This window comes from Balaenoptera borealis (genome assembly GCF_965194805.1).
Source record: "Balaenoptera borealis genome assembly, chromosome: 9".
Lineage (NCBI taxonomy): Eukaryota > Metazoa > Chordata > Mammalia > Artiodactyla > Balaenopteridae > Balaenoptera > Balaenoptera borealis.
The window spans coordinates 3,671,610-3,688,148 of NC_138873.1; the positions used below are offsets into that span (position 1 = coordinate 3,671,610).

Below are 16,539 nucleotides of genomic sequence, written 5' to 3' on the forward strand. Positions count from 1 at the left end.
CCTCCAAAAAACCCTAACCAAGGGGTTCGGCGAGCTTCCAGGTTGGTGAAGGCATCAGGTGCTATAAAGGGGGTGCCCCCAGAGAGGCATGGGAGCTCCACAACCCTCCCCCCTACCTTACCCTGTGCATCTCTTTCGCTTGGCTCTTCCTGCGTGTATCCCTCATAATAAATCGGTAGTAGTAAGCCAAGTGTCTCCCTGAGTTCTGGAGCTGTCCTAGTGCATCATCTGACCTGAGGACGGGTTGTGGGAACAGCCGATGGATTAGAAGTGTGGGTGGCCTGGGCTTGTGATTGACGTTTCAAGTGGGGGCAGCCTGTGGGCCTGCGCCCCTAACCTCTGGGGGTCTGCATCAACTCCAGGTAGTGACAGAATTGAACTGAATTGCAGGAAATCAGCTGGCGTCTGCGGAGAACCGGAGAATTGCTTGGTGTGGAAAACTCACACATTTGGTGTCAGAAGTGCTGTAACGAGAGGAAAATGGTCTCTTTTAATACTTTCCCGTTCTGCTTATTTGGGTTAAATGTTTGTAACCAAATTAGCACATGAAAAATAGGTAATAACTTTGGATATTAATATTTATGAAACTTTTCTCTGGATTAAAATAGGAAATAGGCTAATTTTCATCTCTCAGAAAATTTCAGATGAGATCCTCCCCCGTATCTATGAGTTGTGTAGTGTATGTGTAGGGCTCATAATATAATTATTTTGGACTTTGTCATTGCTCTGATAACAAACACAACATTCCTTTTTTACAGATTGCTTAATAAAGAATTAAGCAATGGCTTAAATCTTGGACTAAGTTCCTGAGGGAATGTGTGGAATTTCCTCCTGGAAACCTTTGAATACCACAGAGATGTGACTGAGAAAGGCAGGAAGAGGGGGCCGAACTCCCAGTATTTTTTTAGTCTCTTGATAGGCAAAAAGTTAAATTACTCCCTTTACTTGCTATTATGTTTATCCTAATTAATTACATTTACTCATGACCTGTGCTTTCTGTTTATTTCAGGTTCCACTTTGACATTGGTCCCTTTGAAAACATGTGGCCTGGAATTTTTGTCTACATGGTCCACCGGTCCTGTGGGACAGCCTGGTAGGTGTGACCTACACACTTGCTTTAAAACCCTCCTCCCCTGCCTAAGTGCCTCGCCGCTTTCTTCGTTGATAATTACCTTAACTATGCCATATAGAAATTGTTTTTCTAGATATTTAAATTAAAAAAGGCTGAGGTTATTGGACAAATGTGCAGCCTTTTTAGATTCCTTCAGAGGCTGCCCCTTGGTTAACGACCAGGTCTAACCAGGTGATCAGAAGAATATAGGTGGAGCTAAAAGAGATAGGGGTTACTTCTCAACATAATTGCATACTGTTTTTAGGTGTGTTTTGGAATGTACATACACATTTAACATCGACTTTCACCTTTACCTTCGATATATCAGTTAAAACAAGTGCGAAAGAAACAGGTCTCCTAATTCAAAGTCTAGTCCTTTGTTAGTAATGAAGTTATGTTGCCCTGTCCTTGCAAATCTCTCTCCTCTCCTTGTGGCCTGTCCTAGAGCCCTTTCATGACTTTGTATCTGGTGTTTTTTTTTTTTTTTTACAGCTTAAACACATACTTAAAATGCAAGGAATGATTTTCTTTTTCTCTTTTTTTTACTAATTTAGTCATTAAGTGGCTTACAGAGGCTCCTAGCTTCTCTAGAACTAAATTGTCGCTTGTTTCCTATTGAATTCTGTGTTTTCTCTTATTTCCATCAGCGACTTATATAAATTATTGTCTCAAAAGGATGCACACAGGGTAACTAATGCCACTTATTTCTTAGATAGCAATTGAGAGCTTGACCAGTTGAAACTCTTAAAATCACATACCTCACACTTCAGGGACATTTGAAAATTTTCAGTGGAGAAAGATAAAGGTTATATGTATTTAGAGGTTTTATGGACTCTCATCTCTTTGGTATTTCGGGGAGCCCTGTTTCATACTGATATGCCTTTGTCTTAAGCTGCCTTAAATCCACTGAGAGAGTTGGTGGGGCTTTAAATACGTGTAAACACATGATACATATAAAAATTTATAACCATATTGTATGATAAAGTACGTCATATTCTTTCATGGACAGCGTCAAGATTTGGATATAGCCATGTGCTACCACCGCTTAATAATTTGAGTGTGTCCCATGGTAATTTGGATTGCTCTTGAAAGGATAATCACTCACCTGGGAAATTCTTATAGCATGCATGTTTGCAGTTTGTGAATCTGAATGTGCTTCCTGGAAAAACTTAGCTAAAAATACCCTTGAACAGGGTGATGATATGCTGTTGTCTGCTGAGCACTGTGGGACGCAGGCGTTGCTTGAAAGCTAAGGAAGAGGTGGCGGGCATTCATGATGGGTAACGGCAAGCTGATTCTGGGATTTGCTCCCTGGTGGGCCCGTTACCGTGGCAGAGCACAAGCCGCCAAAGAGTCTTCCTCTGTCACCTGGCTGGAGAAGCAGTGGGGAGGTGGTGAGTGAGGCCGCCGTGCTCTCACACCCAGTCCCCGCGGAAGTGTTCACCCGTGCAAGCGCGCGCGGGACAGACGCGCACATCTAGTTGTCTCCTGGAACGTCCTGGTTCTCTACCAGTTTCTCTCATGACGATTTCTTTTCCACACAGCTTTGAGCTTGAAAAGTTGTGTCGTTTTATCATGTCTGTGAAGAAGAACTATCGCCGGGTCCCTTACCACAACTGGAAGCACGCGGTCACGGTGGCACACTGCATGTACGCCATACTCCAGAACAACCACGGGCTCTTCACCGAACTCGAGGTGGGTGTGCACACGCCGTCTTTCTCCCGCCTCCAGTAACCTGAGTGGGTTGAAGTACTCTATGTCTGGAGTACATCTATGATATAGTTAGGCGACTCTATGTCATTCCGGGACACATTTTGGTTCCGTAAATTCATAGAAGCACACTTTGTAAATTGTTGTACCCAAGCATTTTCCCTATTCTTTTGTATAAGGAAGGTAGATACAGAAATTCCAACTTCATCAAAATATCCCTCAAGGAAACACTCATTTTTGTAGTCCTTCTTCCCTATTAAAGCTGAATTCTTCTGAAAGGATGTAAACAAAGTGAATTGTTCTCTTTGCCCTTATGCCCTGGGTAATGGAGACATATCCTACCCATCTGAGAACCCAGAGCGTTAAATACAATTAAAACATAAATGCTTATTTGACCTTCTCTAGCATAAGGGAACAGGGGCTCGGCGATGTTCCACTGATGCACCGGACTTTACGGACTTGGAGTTGGTGACACGCTCAGAGAAGATTTGGGGGTGCCCAGTCCATTCATGCACCGCTGTCGAGCCCCTTCCTTGAATGCCCGGCCCGCCTTTGGTAATGGGGCGCCTTCACCCCAGCTGTGCTCCTCCCAGGCGGGACCTTCCTGATGGCCTCGCTGCCCTCTCTCCACAAGGCCCCAGCAGCCCTATGAAAGCCCTAACTCGAATCCACCCTTCTCTCCTCCTGCTTCAGGACACGTGAAGAAAGGGAGCTGCCATCTCTGTGATAAAGAAATTGTGCTTCTCCCAAGGTCACGTCCACCAACCCTAGAACCCTGAGGTCCAGTCCTGTCCTTTCCATCCTGTCAGACCAAATTCACAATTTGGGTGGGAAACTTGAAAGATGCATTTTAGAAAAAAAAAAGCTATTGTAAAGAAAGAGTCAAAACGTTCCTTTTTTATTAATAATCTTTAGATGGGACTTAGCCTAATAAATAATTTATTATTTATCACACACACACACGATGAAATTTTTTCTTTTTTAATATAAATTTTTCTAAACAATTTTCCATCTCATTGAACCCCACATTTTTGAAAATTTCAGTATTTCTCCATTCACTTCCTTTTAAGAAAGCAATTTTATTATCTTTTCTGCCAAAGTTTAGCCTGTAAGCTTGAGAATTATAGAAATTATTCTTTTGGATTATATTAAAATCTATATTCAAAAATGGAAAATTTTTAAGACAAATGAGATAAGTTTTGTTACTACACATTGACTTTCATTTAAGTTTCTAGAATTATATCTTTCTGTTTCTCCAGAAACTTCAGGTCTTTTGGCTAAAAATAATCCCAAAATAACATACATAAGTATTTAAAATATGTTTTATAAGATGCATATGTAATCTCTAGTAGAGCTTTAGAAATGATCATTTGATGTTTTTAAAGGAAAAGTTAACAAAGGTAGTTCTTTACTTTGTAAGTTATTTTCAGATGCTTGAATTCTGGCATATACTTGACAAAACCATTGAACATCAATACAAATAAAATAGGTTAAAAGGAATTAGAAAGCTTTTATCTATTGTGCCAGATTTTACAACCTTGACATTTCTTACCAGATTCATTATGGCTGACGTTGCAGCATAAAATATGGGAACAGCCCCCAAACAAAACGACCCCCAGAACATACAGAGTTCAGCGTCTTAAGACCTCCGAACACTTAGGGTTGGTCCCCAGCCTACCGCATAGTTTAGGGGGGCGGGTGCCCGGGGCGACCTCCCTGCCCATCAGGTGGCAGGAGAAACCAGCGCGGCCCGGCCAGAGTAAGGCCGCAGCAGGGCGCAGGCGCAGTGCATGCGCGGGGCTTTCTGCAGGCGCCGGCCCCGCGGCAGGTGGCTCCGCGCCCTCCTCCGATGCTGCCCCGGCTCCTGTCCGGCGCCGCCCTGCCAGCTGCCCTGGTCTCAGAGGTCCCTGCCCTCGCGGTTCTTCCCAACAGAACCACCCCCCGCCCCCCCCGCCCCGTTAACTGGCTCCCTCCGCGCTGGGTCCTCCGCAGGCTCTGCATCCGGTGCAGGTCGCAGGCTGTGACCTCCACCCCACCGCACCCTCTGCTTCTGCCTCTCCGCTCGGCTCCCTCCGGGTTTCTAGGCTCTTCTCTGCCGCCGGCCCCTGGGGAGTCGCTGTGCTGGCCGCCTGCAATCCCTCCCCTCCCCCTTTCTCTGAAACCAGCTCCATCACACCCCGGAAAATGCTCTGGTCCAGGGGCCGTGCGGGTCCGAGGGTCAGGGCTCAGCTTTCCTCTTTGCGTCGCTGTTCTCACGCGGCTCCCAGGGCCCCCAGCACCCTCGGCTCCCCAGCGCTCCTGCAGCCCGCTCCCCCTTCAACTTTCCCTTCTCAGTGACGAGCCCGTCCACCAGCGTCCAAGGCTGATGGCCTGGCCCTCCCCCGCTCGCCGCCCTGCCCTCCTCTCTTCTCATGCCCGGCCTGCCAGAAAGCTCTGTTCACTCTGCCTGCAGAATCTTCCAGACTTTAGTCATGTCTCCTAAGCCTGCGTTGCTAGCGTCCTGGTCTAAGCTTCTGTTGTGTTTTGCCTGAGTCCCGACGAAAGCCCCCACCCCCGGGTCTCTCCCACCCTCCTCAAGTCTGTTCTTAGTACAGTGGCCAGCGCGGGGATCTTTAAAGAACGTCAGCTAGACGATGTCACTGCGCTGCCAAAACCCCCGCCATCGGTCCCTGGATCACAAATGATACAAGACCTTTACCCTCCCCTCCCCTGCCCTGCCCTGCCCTGCCCTGCCCTGCCCTGCCCTGCCCTCCCCTCCCCTGCCCTGCCCTGCCGTTCCTCTCCGCCTTCCTCTCCCCGCAGCCCCCGCAGTGGTCAGTCCTGGTCATGTGAGTCTGGTCCTGTGACTCGCGGGCAGGCACCCCTGCCAGGATGTGCGCTGGCTGAAGCCCCGCCCCCGCCCCCGCCCCCGCCCCCGCCCCCGCCCCCGCCCCCGGGAGCCGCCTGCTCCTCCCCTTCACCTGCGCCTCTGCGCTCACCTCTGCGCTCACCTCTGCCTGTCTGAGGCCCATCCGAACTGCTGTACATCACAGCCACCCGCCTCTCACCTGTCCCCTTCAGCCTGCTCTTCCTTTTATCTTTTTCTATACAATTTGCCATTTTTCACATGCTTTATGATTTACTTGCTATATTCCTCATTTATGATAGCCGTAATAACATCGTTAGAATTTAATATTGAATAGATTTTTGAGTGAAGAACTGATACTGTCCTCTCCTTTTGCAGACTTGCTTTATCTGTGATTCTTTGGAACATTTGCTTTAATTTGATACCACCTACACTTTTTACCAGAGCCGATCAGGAAAACACCAAGAATAATTTGACTGTTAAGTTCATAAGCAGAAAGACAAAGAAACTGGTTAAAAAAGAAGTTAGATTATCTGTTATTTCAGGCGTTCATGAGCATGTTGGCTGCATCAGTGACAGAAGTCAGTGTGACAAGAATACTAACCGTAACTTTCCTCATGTCCCATTTCTTTGTTCTGAACATCTGTGCACTGTGGTTTCCCCTTAAGCGCAAGGGACTGCTAATTGCGTGCCTGTGCCATGACCTGGACCACAGGGGCTTCAGTAACACCTACCTGCAGAAATTCGACCACCCCCTCGCAGCGCTATACTCCACGTCGACCATGGAACAGCACCACTTCTCCCAGACCGTTTCCATCCTTCAGGTGAGGCGCCCAGGGCCACGCGCCTGCCCGCTGCCCCGTGTGTACGTCGTCTTGTCAGAGAGACCCACGGTTTATACGTAAAAGAGGGATATTCTTCTGGCTTTCTTTAGAAACAGCAGCTACGTTTTATCGTAAAACCTTTTTAAAAAAATTTATATATATTTTGCAATCACGTTTGATTTTTAAGTACGTTTTACCCTAAGGCAAAGTTTGTTTCACATAGTTAAGTTAATCTATGTGGATCATCATATTCTTGAACCAGAATGTGTTGAACAGCGAATCTTGAACGTTAGGCAAACAAGATTTTAAGTGCATTGACGTTCTTTTATTTTTTCTTTTGTGTGTTTTAAAATTGAATTTTCTTGCTTTTAAGATGTCCTTAGTGACTGATCTGGAAGCTGACAGGTCTCCCTTCCCTGGGAGATACGTACGCTCCTTCTTCACTTCAAACCTTTTTCGCAAAGGCGTCTTAACTGCGTAACTATTGCCTCGTAATGCTTTGACTCCTCTCACAGACAATTTTTAAAATATGATCCGTGTTTGACTTAAGAATAGTGGACCCCGTTTCTTCCTCTCACTGTCAGCACCTCAAAATAGGAAGAGAAATCTCGTTAGATCTCCTGATTACGAGTCTACGGGAAGGATTTGGAATTTTCAAGGTTGTGACGCCAAGCCCCGGCAGGACCTCAGCAGCGCCTGGCTGTGGGCGTCTTGCGACGCAGAAGGGTGTTTGCCACTTGGTGCAGTTTTCCTCTCTTGTGTAGCCCAGGCCACCCCTGACCACCCAGGGCTGTCTTCCTCTCCGTAGCTTCTCCTAGTGCCTCTTCATTGTCGCAGCTCTCTCAGTGATTGGTAGTACCGCACACTCAGATCTTTTCAAAACCCAGCAACATTTACGTGGTCAGGCCCCCTTTCCTCAGGACTGAGAAGGTAAATGGTGAGCTTACTGAAGTGCAGGTGCTCTTCTGATGACCTGCGGGGTAGAGTGAAAGGTCTGTCAGATACGGAGTCACATCCGGCAGGTGGCTGAATGTCCCCCTTGCTCCCGGGCTGGTTCTATCCCTGAAAGCAATAGGTAGTCACCATTCGCGATGTTCCCTTGGCACCAATACTTTATTTTTTTAATGATGTATGTTATGTATGTTTGGCTGGATAGATAGATAGATACATACATACCTAGAAATTTAAGCAGGATAAAAGATGTGTGTGGATATATGTATATGTGTGTGTATATGTGTGTATGATATAGATATGTGTATGATATAGATATGTGTATACCTATATATGTGTGTATATAATAGATGTATATATACACACACACATATATATTAACACACACATGCATTAAAACATGCTTTTTGTAAATAGACATTTATAAAACTTTATGAGAGTTTATATCTACTTTCCCCTTAGGCTATTTATTTGCCCAGGAAGAAGGGTATATGCCAGAAATGACATCAGGACGCCTTCATTTAGAAATAATTAGGACTCCCTGGGTCCCATGTGCATCCTATGTCCTAAATGAATTCATACATATGACTGTGACAGCATTTCTGGCAATTTAATCTGCAAATGAATTTTAATAGCCTTCATAAAGTTCCCTCAGAAAACCTATTTTAAATATAAGAGAATTCGTTTTTACAAACGCCAGGATTGCAAAGTACATTGCTGCTGGATGGAATAAGACAAACTGTGTGATACAGCAGTGATACAAAGCAGAAGGGATGGAGAGGGTCTGACCCAGCCAAGGAAGACTTCCGGCAGGAAGACTTGCTCCGTTTGCCGCCGTTGACAGTGGAGGTGGCTCAGAGCGGTTTGTCTCTTTTTCAGCAAACCCCCAGCCACGGGGGGTGGGTTCCATGTTACATGATGCGGCGTTCCTAGAGTGCTCAGAGCGTCGCCACTGGAACTCAGGCGGTGAATGAAGTTCAAGCACACTGTCGGCATCCACAGAGTCGTTGGAGGGTAGTTAGATCCCGAGTGGTAGAGAAGGCATTTCTGTCACTGGTGGGGGGAACATAAGGGCACCTTTGTTCTTGTGTCTTTAGAGAGGTGAGGTTCTCAACAGACAACTGGGGTGGGAAGCCGGCTAGAAGAACCGTCATGGCCGCAGGTCCAGCCCACCAGTTAAAATCTGAATCTGTATCCTGGCTTGGCCAACACCTCCTGTGTGAGCTGTGACAGGGAGAAACATAGGGGGCGTAAACTCATGGCCCCATCTTCATGGGCAGGAGAATGGCGGAGGGCTCCTTCATTTTCTGGAAATCTCTAGAATCTGCTGATGGTACATGCTCATGATAACTCCTCTGAGTTTTGCTTCTCAGATCCATCTAACTGCCTGTTGAAATTCGTTTCAATAGCGAACATATTTATTCACTGCCTCGCGGCCGCCAGCACACATTTCAGGCCCGGGGAACAGAGATGACAAAAGCACAAATGCCTGCTGTGTCCACAGCCCCGCCCTCAAGCTGATCTTCTTGCCGCTCCACCTGGCCGGCCTCCTGGGGTCCCAGCCATCCTAACAGGCTGTGGCTCTCATGCCTGTGTGTCAGCCTGGGGTACCGTGAGGTTCTGTTTCCAGACGCTTGAACTGCGTTTGGCATTCAGTGTGGCCAAAATCGTGCTGAGTTACTTTACGGCTCCCGTGATGGCACCTCACTCACCCCATGGGTCAGTGACCCTGTTAGAGCCCTTCCCCCTCACCCTGCCCCCAGCTCCAGTCACCAAGCCCTGCCAGTTTGAAGTTTTGTCAGGACACCTCCAGACTTGACCAGTTAAGGTGATATCCTTGGCTGAGAGTAAAATTTAATTTCAACATCCAGTCACTGAATTATCAGGCAGAACAATATGTCGTTACATCACACAGACCCCTCTGATAGGTCTGTCCGCCCGGTGGTCACGGTAGTGAAAGGCTTCTCCTTCGGCCGTCCTCATCTCCGCAGGCGGTCTCCAGCGCTCCGGCCACACAGAGGAGCGCAGTCCCAGAACTATTCATCCTTTGGCAACGTGGCCAAAGAGGAGATTAAAAAATTCACCGTGATGGTTAGAGATGACTCCCCATGAGGCCTCCTCAAAGCTGTGTGTGTGGCTCTGTGTGTGTGTCTACAGACCACAGTCTTGTTAACTCGAATGCTGACTTTCAGTGTTGTGGCCACAATTACTTATGGGATAATCTGGGCGACGGGGGAAGCGTGGCGAAGAGGCCCCCCGTGTGACCACAGCAACCTCAGTAAACAGAAAGGGGAAGTATATTTAAAAGCTAACCTCAGTCCTTCACACACTAGCACAGGACTATTCACGGTACAGCACGGCAGGAAGGGTGTATGTTCGTTCACACTTGCCTTCACTTTCGTCACAGTGAGAAAGATGCAGTGGGCAGTTCCCACCCTCCCCCCGCCCCGAGTGGGCAGTGGGAGGAGATTAAGTCAGGAATGAAGTAAGGAGAAGTGTGAAAGCATCTAGAGGAAAGATAGGTTCAGATTCTTAACTTTTGCTGAGCTGCTCCTTGTCTCAGCATTGGGCCTCAGGACTGTTTTCCCGGTGACTGGGGCCCGGGGCTGCGTACAGGTCGTGAGGTGCATTCAGGGGAGAGGGAGTTCCCATCTGGCGCCTGTGGTAGATGCTGAACTGGCCCCTCTGAGCATACAGTCTCCTACATGTCCATCAAGGACCTTTCCCGAGTGACATCCCAAATTCCGCCTTCATTAGACACTGTCTGTTTGACTGCCTTTTCCCCCATATTGATCACCATTTCCCCAGACTTGTGGTTCTCAAATTTATCTTCCAAATATATGTCTGAACATGTTATTCTCCTTTTTAAAAGTCACCAATGGGTCCCATGGCCTCAAGAATAAATTTTGTTTCTTAATTGATGTACAAGTCTTTTATGAATGGCCTCTGCCTGTTCCAGGACTACTGTATCTACCGTATTTTTGCAGTTCCAGACCATTTCTTAACTCTTCATTGTCTAGCGTTTTCTATCTTGGTGGCCAGCTTCTCCTTATCTTTAAGGCTCAGCTCAGGCAGTACCTCCTCCAGGGAAAGTATTTTATGACGTCTCCACATAACTGGGGCACAGTTGTGTGCCTTTTCCACATGGCCCCCGAGTCCCTTAAGCATACACGTATTCTAGAGTTCTCACGTGGTATTGAAATTCTCTGTTTGTGAGTTTAGCCTCCCTCTCCTCTGAATTGTAAGCCCGGTGAGGACAGTCGCTGCCCCTCGTTCATCTCCATCCCGCAGGCCTGCTGCCGGGTCTGTGGACGTGGGTGGTGGTGGTCACGTGAAGATAAGGATGTGGACCTAAGAGTCAGAGAAGGCAAAACAATGTGTGCAACGTTTGGCCACTGGTAACTGCCAGGTTCTATTTAGGGGACACTGAGTAGATATGTCTCCTTAGGACAAAGCGTGTAGGTGGCTCAGTGGTGGAGCATACGTGGAATGACTTCAGGTAGGTAGACTGTTCTCTGTGGACAGTGTGACAAGATAGTGGGTAAGCTTTGTGTTCCGACCTAAAACTTACCCCTGTGTTTTTATTTAGCAATGGTGATAGAACCATTAGCGTTAGAATATTAAATCCATTTTAATGTTCATTGAACATTCCTTTATTTAATACTCGTAATTAATGTTCATTTTAATAGTCAAATTATATTTCATAATAAGATATTAATGATTACTTTGAATATTGAAGCTACCCTTTTTCTGTCTTTTGCCTTCTGTGAATACCCCACGTTAGGTACGCAGAAGTCAAAATTGTAGAAAACAGACCAATTAGGAATGGTTATTCTCATTATTAAGAAAAATTTCTCATCATTCCATTCATCTTAAATCATCTAGTGCTTCTGAAATATGTTTACATTTTTAAAAAGTTATCTTTATCCCAACATTTTGGGATCCCATGACATTTTCATTACTTTTTATAGCAGTAGCATTTCTGTGACACAGCCAAATCCATCTGCAGTGGGTAGAATTTACTGTTGTCTGTTGCAATTATAGCAAAATTGTTGTACTTACACTCAACACTGTCCCTACTTCTAGACTAAAATGTATTAGTTTATTACAGAGGTTAGCCTAAATCTATCCTTTTCTACAGATGTATTCTAAATAGATAGAAGTGTTCTCTGGCGGTCCAACTCAGTTCTGGGCGTATCGGTTTGTTTGCTTGTTTCTCCTTCTCTCTCTCCCTGTTTCAACTCTGACTGCAGAAGTTCTACTGGTAGGTTTTATCATCATCATCACCATCATCATGGTAATCATTTCATCATTTATTAGGTACTTCCTATATACCAGAAACTTAAGAATTTTGCACGTATCAGTACATTTGATTTTTATGGTATCCTATGAGACAAGTATTATTATTCATTTCCATTTTACAAATAAGAGTAATGTGCATCAAAGAGGTTAAGTAACTGGCTCATTGTCACACAGCTAGTAGGGGGCAGAGGATATTAAAAATCAGAGTTGTTTGACTCCAAAACTTGTGTTCTTAATTACAGTACTCTCATGTTTCCTAGTATATGGTTTGATGCAGTGGACAATTAAATGTCAAAATAAGTATTATGTATCTTTTACATGCATCATTGTTGTGAATGCTTGAAGCGATTAGTTGTGTCATTGACTTTCTTCATCCTGAAGCCCCAGAATGATTCAGCCTCTGCCTGTTGCCCCTGTGATAGTGATTCACAGCCCAGTAGGGGCAGGGTTGCTGGGGAGTGAGGTCTGGACCGGCTGGCATGCAGATACTGAAATCTCAGCTCCAAAGCCCTTCCCGGAGAATCTCTTTCGTAGAGCTCAGCACAGTAGGGCTTTGGGGAGAACTACGTATGATTAATGGTAATATTTTAAAAGCGTGCTGAGGAAAGATTGATCATCCGCCCTTCTGCCTCTGTTCTGACCCACCTCAACCCACGCTGTTGCCGGAGGGACTGCTCTAAAACCCACCTCCTTAATCCTCAGTGGCTCCTTATTACTTTCCATATAATATTTCAGTTCTGCATCCAGGCCTTTTGAAAGAACTTTTACTTTAGTTCTTACCGTTTCTGTATTAAGTTTGCCTCAGCCGTACGGAAGTGTTTGTGCTTCCAGCGAGCACGCAGGGTCCCACGCTGCTCCTGCCTTTCCTCCGACTGGTCCTTCAGAATTCACATCGGCACCAAGAAGAGCGTCCCACGTGCTCCCATGGTCTTCACTTAACCTCATTCGTGGGGACCATGCCACTCTATGTTTTGTGTACCACTGAACAGTGAACGCCTTAAAAAAATGAACTTATGGTGTTTAGGACCTTAGATATAGTAGGTACTAAGCTACTAATATCCTTACCCAAAGTGAAACACCACAGACTGAATATCTGCTCAATGAGACATGCATTCCTCATTTTGTGGTGGGAAAGATACAGCTATGGCAAGAAAGCAGTGCTCCAACAGTGAGTCAGAATGCTGAGAATCCTCAGACCCATCATGTTTGAGAGTTAGGAGGGACCTTAAAGACCATCCACCTTAAAGACCTTAAAGTGTGTCCCCGAGAAGTCTCTCAGCATCAGGACCGTTTCAGCGTTGTTTATATTCTCTCGTACATATCTCACAAATCTCGGCTACTTAAGTAGCTGAGCCTTTACAAACAGAGCCCACTCGTAAGCTTTCACAGACGTAAGAATTATATGCTCCTTCCCTATTTTGGGGCTTTAGAAACATTTCTGGGTATAAAATGCTTGTTATTTTATGCTTGATTGATACAACATGGGATCAACTGCCTTGAATTAATATAAACTTTAAACAATGTAACCTGGAATATTAGTTATTATTAATAAACTTATTAGTTTTTAAGTTATCATTAATAAACTTATTAGTTTTTAAAGTTATTATTAACTTATTAGTTATTATTAATAAACTTATCAGTTGGTATATAAAAGCATCTTATTATTTTATGAGGTTTTATTAGGTTGTTAACTAATGTGAAATTGGAGCTTTCAAAACAGTTTCAGCCGTTTATCTGCTGTTCTTGGTTGCTGTATCTCCCTTGTTGTCTTTTGTTTTGGTAGGAGCAAAGTGTTGATAAATACATACTATATTCTCTTGAAAGGAAGGGACCATTTATTGTTTGTTTATCACTTATTCCCTTTACTCTTGTAAGATGTTGAAGGAAGTAGTCCAAATGTTCATTATAAAGGTTCACTGCTGAACTTTTCCACCTAGTTTCCCTTTAATATCGAAAAGTAAAGTAAAAAAAGAAATAATCTGAAATAATCTGAATCTGAAATAGCCAGCAGAATATACAGATCCTTTAAAATAGGTCTTACTTTGTCTTAGATCATGGACACTTTTGAGAATCTGATGAAAACATGTGTTTATGGATGACACACTCAACATACTATATACAGTTGTAATGAGTTCATCGCTCTGTGGTCCCCAAGAGAATTTATAGAACCCAGGCTAAGAAGTCCCTATTTTAGAGAGGTTAAAACATAAAATCCAACAGTACGTGAGAATATTTTACGTGCTGTAATTTAATAGTTTGTTGGTGATAGAGAGAATAAATCATATAAATATATATCACACGTGGTTCCTCTTCAGACGACCTGCCAAGAGCAGATGTGTGCGTGAGTACCAGCCAAACACATCCGATGTGAAACATGTTTATGAGGTGGGAGCCCAGGTCACAAGGCATTAAGTGCTGAAGCACAGGCCAGCTGCTTTACTTGAGTTATGATCAAAGCAAAGCAGGTTTCTTAGCACAAGTCAGAGTCAAGATTTCTTTCTTGTAACTTTGCACAAGTTTAGAGTTGAGGTTGAAAGGGGCTTGGAAGTTAATTACCTTCCCAGTGATTAAATCCCCGCCCCTGGTCCCCATCAGTTACTAACTAGCCTGTGTTTTGAACGTCTCCACAAACAGCATCCCATGCGTAGTTCACCTGGTAACTCCGAACATTTAGATGGTTCTTCCTTGTGTTGAGCTGAAGTCCTGTCCTTATCGTGTCCACCTCTTTGGCCCTATTGTATTTATGAAGGCTGCTTCAAATGAGATTACATTACTAAAAATTACTGAAATAACCAGTTTATACAAGCTCTGCAGTTTCTCTTTAGTCAAATAAAGATGTTGTTAATCCTTCAGCAAATACTTCATTTCAATTAGATATCAAAGATTTATTTAAATTTTATAATTTGAAAGTGCAATCATGTGTTTGAAAGTGCTTTATAACCTTAGAGCATTCTACAAATATGTCCTTGCTATTATCATTGTCTGAAAAAGAACCAACTGAACTGACTCCATTTATCATAGGATAATTTAAATATAAATGTAATACCTTAAAAGTAAATAATACAGGAAGATTCTGATAACTGAAAATAAATGTGGCACATACAACCTTATTTCAGAGTAATAGGAAGCAGACAATATCTTAGTGAGATGTCTGATTTTGTAAAGAAATATACTTTAATAATTTCAAGTTTGTCATGTAATTTATCAGTCAATATATGTAGCTTAAGACAAGGGGAAACAATTTAAAATCAGTTTATAGTACAACTGTGTTGACTAATGAATCATTAAAAAATAATTGATGAACCCACAAATTGAATCTCTACGTTTTTTTGTTTGAACAAAAATGACCCGTTTTAACCTCAACTACAAATAAAACTTAAAATCCTGAGGAAGAAATTATTGTAAAAAGTTTTTAAAAGATTCATATACAGAAGAATAATTATGAGAAAACAGAATCCAAATGACCAGTGTTTGGTCTTGTTTAGGGAGATGATCTGCTGGGTCCATCTCCCATGAGGACAGAAGACAGGATGGCCTTACAGTTTTTGCACCTCAGGGATTTGTGCTTTATGTAAAAGCATTCTTGCCTGTAGGGAGAGTTTTTAATATGCCTAAATTTTATTTTCAGGTCCTGGGACATTTTCTTCTATGATACAGAGAAAATAGTTTATTAATCATTAGGCTTGCGGAAGTGAACAAAGATATAGATGACTTTTTAAGCCCATTAATTTCCAGTATAATGTGAAAATTACCAAAGTTCTTAATTAGTTTAAAAGGAAAAGTCTTTTACTTAAATATTTTACATATTCCAGTCCTTTAATTCCTACTAGAAATATCCCCAAACTAAGTGTATATTTAAATCACTGGGATTTTATGGTGGGAAATGTTACGTAGTTTAAATAGTTCATTTAAGTGACAGCTTCATTGTTGTATCGTGAAGAGAAACCAAAACATTAATTTCATTAGTCATTTCAAACTATCCTTTTGTTCCCCCAAAACCCGTCCTGACCAAATGCCATTGACTGACTGTTGTTTCAAGTAACTGAAAATGTCATTAGATTGGAGCTTGTGCTTGTTATTGGTGGTGTTTATTTGTATTTTTTCCCTAGTTGGAGGGGCACAATATCTTCTCCACCCTGAGCTCCAGTGAATATGAACAGGTGCTTGAGATCATCCGCAAAGCCATCATTGCCACAGACCTTGCATTATACTTTGGAAACAGGAAACAGTTGGAAGAGATGTACCAGACCGGATCGCTAAACCTTAATAATCAATCACATAGGTAAAAATCATTTTTGAAAGTTTAGTAACCCAGGAAGTGTTATTTGGAATAAATTTATATTTAAAAACAAAAATGTAATGTGGCATAAATTTATATTTGAAAAAAGAAATGTAAAAAGAATTTATGTGTTTTTTGTTTGCTTGTTTTATGTGCGCTTTAATATTTACTTTGGGTATTTCGTTATTTGACAAGATTGCTGATAATGTATTGTGAAGGTAACTAAAATATGAATTAGAATTTCAGCTGATCACATAGGAATGGGTACTTTTAAAGGGAAGTCATTTTCCAAGAGGCCTCTCTTTGAATTTACCACAGTCCAGCGTTTTGTCATTGACCTTACAGACTCAAAAAGAAATGAAAATGGATTCGTCAGAATCCAGATCTTATTAACCTAGCCAATGTGATTGATATATAAAACCTGAATTCCATTTTATTGATCTGAAAACATACACTCTAGTTATAAGCACCAGAATATTGGCATTCAGCGTGGTCACAATCCTTTAGGAAGCCAAGT

The 16,539-nt window shown here is 43.4% G+C and overlaps 1 protein-coding gene across 1 annotated transcript in view; it reads left to right on the top strand.

Annotated features, from left to right (window-relative positions):
• The window catches only part of PDE10A (phosphodiesterase 10A), a 299,172-nt gene that overhangs the window by 244,028 nt on the left and 38,605 nt on the right, over nucleotides 1-16,539 (top strand). Inside the window, 4 exon segments of the mRNA XM_082404536.1 lie at nucleotides 1,010-1,093; nucleotides 2,656-2,806; nucleotides 6,335-6,490; nucleotides 15,853-16,025. Of these exon segments, the coding sequence (XP_082260662.1) occupies nucleotides 1,010-1,093; nucleotides 2,656-2,806; nucleotides 6,335-6,490; nucleotides 15,853-16,025 (564 nt within the window).